Genomic DNA, 12,492 nt, shown 5'->3' with positions numbered 1-12,492 from the left:
ATAAGCAGGGATAACAACAATTTAGTCTTAAATATATTGAATGTAAAATTAAGCTGTGACGCATGCAGGAGGAATTTACAATGATAGGATGTACAGCATTGGAGAACAGTCTAAGAACTCATATAAAGCCATGGGAAAAGGGAAGGAAATCTCCCAGAGAGTTCACACAGAAGAAGAAAAAAGAACCCCATCATGATCATAATTTATTATTCTATTACCTGTTGTATAACAGGAGCTTGTACTCCACCAGGCTGCATTTGTGGTATAACTTGTTGTTGAAGAACCACTGACTGCTGAGGCTGAAAGATATACTGGGCACCATTGGCTGCTCTGACTACTTGAAGAAGCTGGCCTGAAGCAAAAAGTATACAAGTTACCATTTTAGCAGTGACCATCTCAAAATAAATGAATTCATAATGAATGTCAAGCCACCAAAATGCCCTGGAAATGATCAAGCAAGAAGTCTAGCAATTAAGGGCTCCCATACACAGTAAACCATAATCCTTACCTTCTCTTACTTTCCTCCATGTTCAAATACATTGCTTAAAATGTTTTTCCTTACTTGCTATCCTTAGAAAGCTCTTTTCCAATAAAATTTTAACAGATAATGAGAATTGATTAGAAGTTTAAGTTATCTTTATTAACATGTTAGGAGTCATGCAAAAGCAGTTAAGTAAGATCAGATGTTTCAGGAGCTGTTTCTTTTTAAAGCTTTAAAGACATGAAAGTATAAACAGTTCATTAATACCTTGAGCCAGAGCACACGGTACTTAGCTTCAAAACGCTTAACAAAAAGAAAATGCTGAGCCAATTACCATTGCCACATAATACTAAGTATATGCCTGGCTTAAACATAGAGAAGTGAATCCCTCTCTTTGTTGTCTTAGATGATGCAGAATCTTCAATTAATTAAAAAGCAACAATTATATATTAATAAAATATGTAGCAAGATAAACCTCTAGTTAGTGCTTCACAAATTTAGAATTTTATTAACAAGACGCCTGGGTGGCTCAGTAGTTGAGCTCACGGCCCCTCTGGCTCAGGGCGTGGTCCTAGAATCCGGGGATCGAGTCCCACGTTGGGCTCTCTGCATGAAGCCTGCTTCTCCTCCCTCAGCCTATGTCACTGCCCCTTTCTCTCTCTCATGAATAAATACAATCTTTAAAAAAAAAAAAAACTTACAAAAAATAATTTTGTTAACAAAATAACAAGAAATTCTCTAATTAAAATTACAACTTAAAAGCTACATAAATTCTTCCAACATTAATATGCCAAAAAATCACAAGTAAATTTTGTCAGTCTATGCAGAGATAGTACATAAAACAGAATGCAATGAAATACTATAGGATTTAGTCTGATATCACAAATTCATTCAAATGAGTCAAGTTGTTTGGCAGGTTAAATGTGTTTAGCAAAAATCTATGTAAGTATTTCTATATAATCATACTTGATTCGATAATAGGATTCTCATTCATAAATCAAAAGCTCAAGTGCAATTTTCATCTTTTCTACTCCATCCTTAACAATAACTATCATCTAATGTGATGTAATAGTCAATCTTATTTTAATAACCTAAGCTAAATGGTAAAAGAAATACTGATTTTGGGGATCCCTGGGTGGCGCAGCGGTTTGGCGCCTGCCTTTGGCCCAGGGCGCGATCCTGGAGACCCAGGATCGAATCCCACATCAGGCTCCCGGTGCATGGAGCCTGCTTCTCCCTCTGCCTATGTCTCTGCCTCTCTCTCTCTCTCTCTGTGACTATCATAATTAAAAAAAAAAAAAAAAGAAATACTGATTTTGTCTTTCAGTGAGGCCAAAACAAAGACTAGATGGTACAATTTTCTGAGTTATACAGATAAATAATGGTTCCGTTATTCCTAATTACCTGAATTTGTTAGTATCTGTTGAACAGGAGTCACACCTGCAGGGAGTGCCAAGGTAGCAGCTGTAGCAGCAGCGCTCTGGGGAAAAAAAAAAAAAAACCCCAAGGAGAAAAAATCAAAACCACATACATACGTAACAGTACCTCAGTTTATCTCTGGCATATTTTAATAATATTTGAACTATCGAACTATTATTTAGTATATACTAAAATGAAAAGTCTTAAAAAGACTAAATTCCATTTTATAAAATGATACAATAAAGACCACCTAGCCTAAAATGCATTATGTAAGTACTTCAAACAATTAAGTAGAATATAATTGGGGTGTTTTTTCCCCTGGAGAATGTGCTCTAAGGAAATCTCCCCCCTACTAACAATGCTGTTCAATATATAAAACATCCATTCTGTTATTTCTTTTCCTAACTCTATTTCCTTACTCCCAACTCCTTGTGGTCAAGTGCAGTTGACCCTTTAATATTGCAGGGGCTAAGGGGACCAACTCCTCACACAAATGAAAATCCACATGTAATTTTTGACTTCCCAAAAACTCAATAATAGCCTATTGTTGACCACACATGTTATATTACTATATTCTGTATTCTACAATAAAGCTAGAGGAAAGAAAATATATACCGCATTTAATGAAAATAACCATATTTATTGAAAAAATCTGCATATAAATGGATCCATACAGTTCAAACCCAAATTGTTCAAGGTCAACTTCATTTACTTGAGGCAAAATATTAAATATCTTCATTTTAGAAATCTTAATATTTTTAGTTTATACTAGACTCAGTAAGTCTTTAAAGAAAACCTTGTATCAGAATCAGAAGGCTGAGCTTGTAGAGCGAGGAATTCTACGATGCCTTAAGATACAATACTGGCATTATATCTAGATGAAACATCTATTAATAATAGTTTTATTAACACAAAAAATACCTTAAAATCTTAAGAAAAGTCACCAAGTTTAATTTCTACATTTTAAAATGGAGGCAGTATCTGACATTTAAGTTAAAAATAATATACATGGGTGTACTGTGAATCTCTTTAAATCCAGGATACATTTTTCATTTACTGCTTCTGAAGACTCCTCCTCTCCGCTTTCCTCCAAGAGAATTATACCACATCTTACTGTTTTTCTTTTATTCTATATTTAAAGTATTTCCATGCATCTCACTGTAACTATCTGTAGAGGTAATTTATCCCCCTCTTCCTTCAATCTTTTTAAAGGTACCAAGCCTTCACATACCAATCTAATATATACATTTTTAGAAACACCTCTAATTGATAGGTTCTGAAAAATAAATATAACTGCAGTTAGAAGATGCCAGAGAAGTCAACAAAACTCAGAAAATTATACTCAAATAGGTTCATGATACTACTACCTAGTCTAGACTCTACATATACCTTTGTAAGAAAATGTGCTTCTTGTTGCCATTTGATAAGTCTAACTATCAAATCATGTAGTTTCTACACCTAAGGCCTAACTTCGCACAATGTCCCCAGCTATAGCTCCATCAGGTTCTCTTCATGAAATGCAGGTCCTGCATTCATTTAAATAAATCTTGCCTGTATAGGCAAATGAAAGGTAATCTAAGGAACACATTAATAACCACTTACTACTGAGAAATACTATTCAGAAATATTAAGGGCCTGTAATTCATATTTTATAAGATTAATAGATCTTCCTCTACTGGCAAAATGACAACTGTAGTTTCTACACAGCATAGACAACACAATAACCACCTGCACACCTCTGTACATCCAAACTCCTATCAATAAATATTTGTTGAGTGACATACTACACACAAACCATCTTTTATTAATACCTACTGAAAATTTCTTCTTGTATTTTATGAAATAGTCCTAAAACGACTAATGCATTAGAGTATTTCATAAAGAGAATCTGCAAATTTTGTTTGCTATAAGGTCCCATTTTATAGGTTCCCCAAAACAGCTTTCAACCTAATATATTATCACTATCCTACATTTTTATTAAATTATGTAACTTTTCAACATGTTCATTGCCAAAGCATGCATTGCTTTTTAAAAAATCAAAACTGGGGGTGACTGGATGGCTCAGTGGTTAAGTGTCTGCCTTTAGCTCAGGGCATGATCCCAGAGTCCCTGGGTCAAGTCCGGTACAGGGCTCCCCATGGGGAGCCTGCTTCTTCCTCTGCCTGTGTGTCTCTGCTTCTCACTGTGTCTCTCCTGAATAAATAAAATCTTTAGAAAAAAATAAGTTGGTCAGAGAAAGATAAATATCATGTGATCTCACTCATATGTGGAATTTAAAAAAGAAGGGGGAAAAGGAAAGGGGGGAAGAAAACGGAAGGGGGGGAAGTAAAAGGAGAGGGAAACAAGAGCCTCTTAACAATAGAGAACAAACTGAGGGTTGATGGAGGAATTTGAACAGGGAATGGGCTAGATGGGTGGTGGGTATTAAGGAGGGCAATTTTTATGACAAGCACTGGGTGTCGTATTAAGTGAGGAATCATTGAATTCTACTCCAGAAACCAGTATTATTCCACTGTATGTCAACTACCTAAAATTTAAATTAAAAAAAAAAAAAAAAAGGAAAAGGAAATCAATCAAATGGTTATCTTTGAATCAGGAATAATAATGCAAACAAACAAAAACCAAAAAAAAATTTTATTTGTAAAGAGCCTATAGTGATTATATTTCAGAACATACAAAGTACATGGGGCAAACACTGAAAACATCCATTAAAATTCTAAAATACACATAAATGCTAACATCTTTACTGAGTGATATTTCTGACCTAGAATCTGTTTAAATATATGCTCTTTAGAATCAAGGAGACCTAACAAGGAAAAAATGGGCCACTGATTTTGCCCTTGTGTCTTTAAACAGAATTTTCTCTCAAACATTTAAAATTCTTAGTAATCAGATGGGCCTACTGCAAGTGATTCTACAAAATTTTCTGTCTTAAAAAGGACAAAAGTCAGGATGCCTGGCTCAGTGGCCAACTCTTAATTTCAGTTCAGGTCAGGATCACAGGGTCCTGGGATCAAGCCCCTTATCTGGCTCTGTACTCAGCCGGGAGTCTGCTCCCATTCCCTCTGCCCCTCCACCTATGTGTGCACACTCATTCTCTCCTTTTCTCTTGGATAAATAATTCTTAGAAAGTAAAGTAAAGTAAAAAGTAAAGTAAAATAAAATAAAATAAAATTAAATTAAATTAAAATAAAATAAAATAATATAAAATAAAATAAAATAAATAAATAAAATGACATAAGTTATTCCCTAGGAAACAATCTCAAAGTACCAACTGCAATACAGATCCTATAGTGAGACTTTCATTTTTAAGGATGGAGATAAAAAGAAATTTGGGGCCTTAAACTTGAAATGGAATTTTCTGAGTGATAAAAATTCTTGCGATTCCATGATGGACTGGAATTTTCTGATTTTTAAGAAGAACTGATTCTGGCAATTTGAATTACAAGTACAAAATAGATATCCTCGATTCTTTTGTAAATTTAAAAACTCCAATTTCTGTCATGTAGAAATTTGTAATTCTGTCAAGCTATGAATTTGTAAGGCTGGTATATTTAAAAAGGAGTCGGTTGTCTAGTGGATGAGCCGTGTTTTGTATCTGACTTATCAATCACAGATGAGCTTTGAGGTCAACTACTCATTACTCACCAAACAGAAGTCATTTTTTAAAATACTGCTTTTTCAGGGCACCTGGGTATTCTGTGCAGTCTGAAGAATCTCTTTCCCGCCCCTGCCACCCTCACTCTCTCCACCCACATGTGCACCCACGTGTTCTCTCTCAAATAAATAAATCTTTAACACACACACACACACACACACACACACACACACAATCTAAAAAAAAAAAATTCATTGCTAGCACTAGGCTAAGAGATTTTTTTAAAATGATTCTTGCTTTTAAATAAGAGATTTGGTTGAATTTAAAAATGAAATGTCAGAGCTGAGACTCCACTAACAATCTCTATCTTGTAAACAGAACAAAGAAAAGCCATTTATGAGAAAGTGCTGGAATAACTCTTCTAATAAGACTTTATTTTAATGTCTTATTCAAAAAAAAACTTTATAGGGTGCCTAGGTGGCTCAGTGGTTGAGCATCTGCCTTCAGCTCCAGGCGTGATCCCGTGGTCCCAGGATAGAATCCCACATTGGGCTCCCTGCATGGGGCCTGCTTCTCCCTCTGCCTCCGTCTCTGCCTCTCTCTCTGTGTGTCTCTCATGAATAAATAAGTAAAATCTTTTTAAAAAAATAAAAAAAAACTTTATATAGGTAAAGAGCTCTAAGGATCTGAAATAGTTTTTCGAATTATATATTATATATTTGATGCAAAATACTATATGCCTTAAGTGAAATTTGAAAATTTGAGCTGTTCAGTGAAGATCCCTTAGAAATACCAAGGCTAATACATAATAAACTCAACTGATGGGACGCCTGGGTGGCTCAGTGGTTGAGCGCCTGCCTTTGGCTCAGGGTGTGATCCCGGTATCGAGTCCCACATCAGGCACCCTGCATAGAGCCTGCTTCTCTCTCTGCCTATGTCTCTGCCTCTCTCTCTCTCTCTCTTTCATGCATAAATAAAATCTTTCAAAAAAACAAACAAACAAAAAAAAAACCTCAACTGATCAAAATGCATTTTAAAGTACTAATATACACAAAGTTAATAAATCTTATTATGCTAGGCTATGGTTAAATCACAGCAAAAAATTTTTAAAGGTTTGGTTTTAAAAAGTTATCTTGAACTATCCAAGAGTTCATTTTCATTTTTCAAGTTTACAATTCTTAGCATTCCTGACCTCTAGCAATTAATGGGTCTTCTGAAACAGAACTATAATTAACACAGTATGTTTGGTAGGTGCCCTAAACCCATTTTCCAAAAATAGCATGGGACAGAAGATCTCTCACAAAACATTATTCTTTTGGTATTTTCAACAGAAAACTGCATAATTTTATGAACCTCTAAGTATCAAGCTAAATTTTAGATGTGCTGCTAAATCCAATAACTAGGAAACCAAATAAACAGCCATTTTGTTGAAGTCTCAAATAAATTTCACATTGTTAATATACAACACACCTAAGCATAATCACAATTTTGAGTTAGAATAAGTAGAGCTAAGCAAAATATTATATTCCAAGTCTTACCATATTTGATGCGTTCATATGTTGTATCAGCTTAGAATCAGGAACTATAACTTGTGGTGCAGCAGCTATTAAAGAAAAAAACAAAAATCACAAGTGCAAACAAGGAACCATGAGGCTGTTTCAAAATACTAAGAATGCTATACAATGATGAGAACTTTTTTTCCTGTTTTCTACATCCAAATGCATCCACCCATTTGATACCTAAGAATGTTATAAACTTCTATGGTAAATAACAGCTGTGATATACCCATATTATACTTGAAAATATCAATTTAAAAAAAGATTTGTGTAACAATACCTAAGGATACAAAGAAATTTGGAAGCATTAAGTAGTGAAACACCTAAAACCTATACATATACAGCTCTGTACATTCTTAAAGTGGAAAATTTCAAACAAAATTTAATTGTATCTTGCTAACTCAATATTGTTTAATACTGTTAGAATGAGTAACCCATTAAGAATGAGCTCAAAGAAACTATTAACTAGGTTTTTACATCTACATAGCCTTCTTCTCCCATTTGACAGCTGTCAAAATCTTGTTACTTCCAACAACTTTTTAAAAAATATAAATCAGAAATAATGGCTGTTAAAAAAAGAGAGAGAGAAGAAACAATGGCAATGTTACATAAATATAAAAGGAATTAGATGTTTGATTCCGCAAATTTCAGAGAATAAACAGATAATCCCATTATCCTAATATTCTCTGAGTGAAGAAAATCAAATTTTAATTTATGATGACCTAAAATCCTAGTGCCAAGGCCTGAAGGCAATAGGAGGAACAGTCATCAAAACAGATGAAAAAGGATAAAATTATTTGATGCAGGTATAGAATAAAATCAAATGTTAAAGGTCTTATTTGGTATAAACAGTAAAACAATCCAAACAGACATTTCTACCATACATTACTTACTATGTATCACTATCAATTTTAAGTCTTATATATTCTCAGCCACTCTCAAATAAGGCAAATGGGTAGTAATTAAACTGTTATCTTAAAATATGACTTTTCATTTACCTTCATTCTCCTCTCCAATAATAAGACTTACAAAACGCAAATGTTTGGAAAGCTTCATGACCAAACAGGTTTGTGATGACAGAAAATACTTGTTACGTGTAATAGGCCAACCTTCGTGGCCTTCTCAGGGCCCAAATTTCCCTTAGTATAAAATGTTGGGAGAACTATTTCACAAAGCCTTTTGTAAAGCTTCAATGAAACAAATTTACAGATTTACTTGCATAGTACAAAGAAGTATGGACACAGTCTATATTTGGTTTTTTTCTTACCTTTAAACCAAGTAATATAAATTATGATACACACACACACTCTTAAGTCTAATTCAGCCAATTTATACTTACACAAAGTATTAAAGAACTGAAATTCCAGACTGCCATACTTACAAAAATCCCCTAGTGTTTAGGATGTATTTATAAAAAACAAACTTAAATGTCTTTGATCAATTTCATAAAGAAAGTGGTAACATTTTTACCATATGAAATAATGAAATCCTTAGTAAATAAATCTTTAATAGGTCTGACTTATTTTAGGAAATCTACCATTTTATAGCCTTCTCGAAAGAAAGTATTAATACACTTTTAAGAATATCATCGTAGGCTCTCAATTAGTTAACTACTTGTTTATAATTTCTACAATATAGAATCCACGTTTTATACAAAATTTGTATATAAATATACATACATACACTATCCCCTCAGTCAATAAAAAGGAAAAACCTACAGCTATTTCTCTTCTTTGAAAATGACAAATTTCATTTCCACGTTGTAAGTAGAAAAATACATCCAGTCTCACCTTGCTGTGATGCAGGAATAAGGACCTGCTGAGTCTGCGCTTGCTGAGGTACCGTTTGCTGTGGTTGAGTTTGCTGATGGTGGTGGTGGTGGTGATGTTGCTGTTGCTGGGGTTGATGCTGCTGTTGAACTTGCAATAAAAGCTGCTGCTCTTCTGAGTGAAATCCATCTACTGCCCTAGATTGCATTAGTTTATTCTCCCACAACTAAGGCAAAGAAAAGTAATGTTAGTGAAGGTAACTTCAGACATGTGGATAAAACATATTAGTCTGTTCATAAAATTCTTCCATTTTCAAAACCAATACAACCACAAAATAAACCAATCTCTAATTTTTATCCAAGTGTATACAATAATGAAAAATAACTTTTAAGGTATCAAATTTCTTTTTTATTATCTTGGAGTACTGAAGAATTTTGTTTGTTTTTGTTTTTTTAAGATTTTTTATTTATTTATTCATGAGAGACACACAGAGAGAGAGAGAGAGAGAGAGAGGCAGAGACACAGGCAGAGGGAGAAGCAGGCTCCATGCAGGAAGCCCAGAGTGGGACTCGATCCTGGGTCTCCAGGATCACGCCCTGGGCCGAAGGCAGGCGCTAAACCGCTGAGCCACCGAGGTTGCCTAGAATGTTGTTTCTTTTTATGTCTTCAAACTCTCTACAGTAATTCCAGGCAGAGTTTCACATAAGCAATTTTTTAATCATCAGGGTACCCTTTTTTAACATCAAAACAATTACTATTTTCATGGAAATCTCCCTTTAATGAAATATCTAACTTTTAAGCTATATAAGGAAAACATAAATTCATGTTTCCTTGATTTGAACAATGAAAAACATCATAGAGGCAATCCTCAAGTTAGAAAAGCCTAACTTTGTCTGATCCTACACAAGGAAAAAAAAACAACAATGCCTAACGCTTTTAGAGGCATTCTCAACCCTCCACACCTTTTGAAATTCCCCTCCATCCTCCATCATGACAAGGAATAACAATCCTTTTCTGCTTTGCCACTTCTATTTTCTCCTCTCACCCTAGGACACAGCAATTATGATGGGGAAATAAATCAGACATGGGCAAAGGAAGACAGAAAATAAAATATTTATGACTACTGCATTCCTCTCCCTAACACATTTCCTCTCTAACCAGATTTAAGTCTTCATTGTGGAAAACCTTAACCCTTCTAAGAAATTGCCCAAGAAAGAAAACTATTCTTTAAATATACAAATGAAATTTAATTCAGTTATTTTGGGGCACCTGGGTGGCTCAGCTGGTTAAGTGGTCGACTCAATTTTGGTTCAGGTCATGATCTCATGGTCCTGTAGGGAGTCTGCTGGTCCCCCCTCTCCTCCTTCCTCCTCACCTTCATCCCAGCTCCCTGTGCTCCCTGCTCTTGAGCACAGTCACAGGCTCGCTCTCTCTCAAATAAATAAAATATTTTAAAAATAATATATCAATCATTTTGTATACCAGCACCTAACACCTACACACACTGTTTTCTCCCCTAGGATATACTCTTGGAATATTACCTAACACACCTGAGGTTTCTATCAGAGCCTCCCTTTACTATGCTCACAACGCTTTACGAGTGTCTCCTGACGCTTCCAACTATTCTAGAAATTCTGTATTTTAAGTACATGCTAATAACAATTCTAGCAAATCTCTAATGGCTTGCTGAAAAAGTAAACTAAAGGTCAATCTCCCAAAGCAACCATTCCCTTAGGCAGGTTCAGTACTTAGACTTGCCTAAAGACAATTTTTAATAGAGACAGTATAACAATATCTATCTCATGGGTTGTTGTGAGGACTCAGTAACATATTTACATAAAACATCAGAATCTAGCATAAACTCAGTGACCAATGCATGCTGATTTTCATTATTATGGTGGTGGTGCAATTAATTGTGTAATAAAGCATTACACTGGAAGTCAGGAACACAGTACTGGTTTGAAAACTATTCAAGCTTTGTGGACAAATTATGTAGCTTTCTTGGGCATTTTCCTCTTCTAAAAAAACAGAACAAGTTGAATTATTTCTAAAATCGCTTCCAGCTAAGGAATTTAAGTCTCTAAAAAAATCTCAAATTAAAAATAGCTACAATTCTTCTTAGAGTAACAAGGAATTATTTCCTGGGAGCCCAACTTGTATCTGGTTCATCTCTGTTAAGTGAGCATCTAGCATAGCACACAGGAGATAAAATGGACTCTCACACACTGAATAAAATACATTCAAACTAACATCAAAGGCTATACAAAGGCTCCCAAACAGTCTGCACTCACCCAAAACTTTTTTTTTTTCCCCTTAACATTCACCTTTTTTCTTTGTATAATTTTGTATTGGAGTTCAATTTGCCAACATATAGTATAACACCCAGTGCTCATCCCATCAAGTGCCCCCCTCAGTGCCCGTCACCCAGGCACCCCATCCCCCCGCCCACCTCCCTTTCCACTACCCCTTGTTTGTTTCCCAGAGTTAGGAGTCTCTCATGTTCTATCACCCTCCCTGATATTTCCCACTCATCTTCTCTCCTTTCTCACCCAAAACTTCTACACTTCTTTTTGTCTGTTCTAAAACAAAACAAAACCTAGCCTCTGGTAAGCCAAAACTCAAAGTACCATTGATTAATGCTTTAAGAAACCGTTGTTTAAGCCATGACTTTCTAAATTTAAAGCTTCAGGTGTATCACCCCCAATTGGTCTATCCACTGCACTCTGATCCAGTCACATCATTTTAATGAAGCTTCCATAGTAGTGGCAAGTATTAATGATTATATATTAAGTGCTAAGTACTGGGTACCACTACTCACCTAGCCTCCCAAATAAACGGCCTGTACGTCAGAATCCACTTCAACACCCATCATTATTGTCACTATCCCTTCCAAAGCATTGTTCCAATCTATCCTTACTGAGCTTGAGTTCCCCACATCAAGTCATAAATTCTACAAATAATTACTGAGATACCCTATATACTAGACACTGTTAGAGACATTGAGAACAGTGAACAAACATGACAAAAATACTTTTCGTCACAGGGCCTACATTCTAGTGAAAAATTGCTCTTCCAATCTGTCCTCTATAAGTCTGTGGTTCTCAAAATGTGGTCTCAGGGCAAACAGCATCAGGATCACCTGAGCACTTGTTAGGCATACTAATTCTCAGGCCCCAAGCCAGACCTACTGACTCAGCAACTCTGGGGATGGAGCCAAAAATCTGTTTTAATAACCTGTCCAGGTCACTTTAATGTATGCTATTAAAGTCTAAACCAGGGCTTTTCAAAGTGCATACTGCAAACCATTAGCGGCTTGTGAAAAGTCAATTTAATTTTTTTTTTCTTTTTGGTAAATGTTAAAAAGAAAATGTCAGATTATGCTTCCATCAAGTCAGACTCTCTGGAGCAGAAGTCCAAAAATCTGCATTTTAACTAGCACCCCAGAGAAATCTTTCTCACGTTAAAGATCATGGTCCTTAATATAGAATGTTACCTCCCTAACTACTACGTAACTTGCATTCTACTTTCCCAATAGTGTCGAAGTACTTGCAATTCCCTGAATATGGCATACATATTTCGTATCTAAATCTTAGTAAACTATTCCCTCTGACTAGTAGTCTTCCCTCACGATTCCCTACACAATGCAAATGTCAAAGTCACATAGCCTCA

The 12,492-nt window shown here is 35.2% G+C and overlaps 1 protein-coding gene and 1 non-coding gene across 3 annotated transcripts in view; both read right to left on the bottom strand.

The window, feature by feature from the left end:
• Positions 1 to 12,492, bottom strand: part of GTF2A1 (general transcription factor IIA subunit 1) — a 46,717-nt gene that overhangs the window by 21,818 nt on the left and 12,407 nt on the right. For both annotated transcript variants that reach the window (XM_041759207.1, XM_041759206.1), the window contains exons 3-6: positions 8,845 to 9,049; positions 7,037 to 7,101; positions 1,886 to 1,961; positions 219 to 352 (exon numbers count right to left, since the gene is read on the bottom strand). In XM_041759207.1, coding sequence (XP_041615141.1) covers positions 219 to 352; positions 1,886 to 1,961; positions 7,037 to 7,101; positions 8,845 to 9,049 — 480 coding nt within the window. The remainder of the gene's footprint in view (positions 1 to 218; positions 353 to 1,885; positions 1,962 to 7,036; positions 7,102 to 8,844; positions 9,050 to 12,492) is intronic.
• Positions 7,681 to 7,825, bottom strand: LOC121494107. The gene has a single exon (XR_005988744.1). It is a non-coding gene; the product is annotated as a small nucleolar RNA SNORA79 (small nucleolar RNA).

This window comes from Vulpes lagopus, chromosome 6 (assembly GCF_018345385.1).
Source record: "Vulpes lagopus strain Blue_001 chromosome 6, ASM1834538v1, whole genome shotgun sequence".
In the NCBI taxonomy this organism is placed as follows: domain Eukaryota; kingdom Metazoa; phylum Chordata; class Mammalia; order Carnivora; family Canidae; genus Vulpes; species Vulpes lagopus.
The sequence above is the reverse complement of the archived record's forward strand: the minus strand, read 5'-3'. Positions and strand labels throughout refer to the sequence as shown.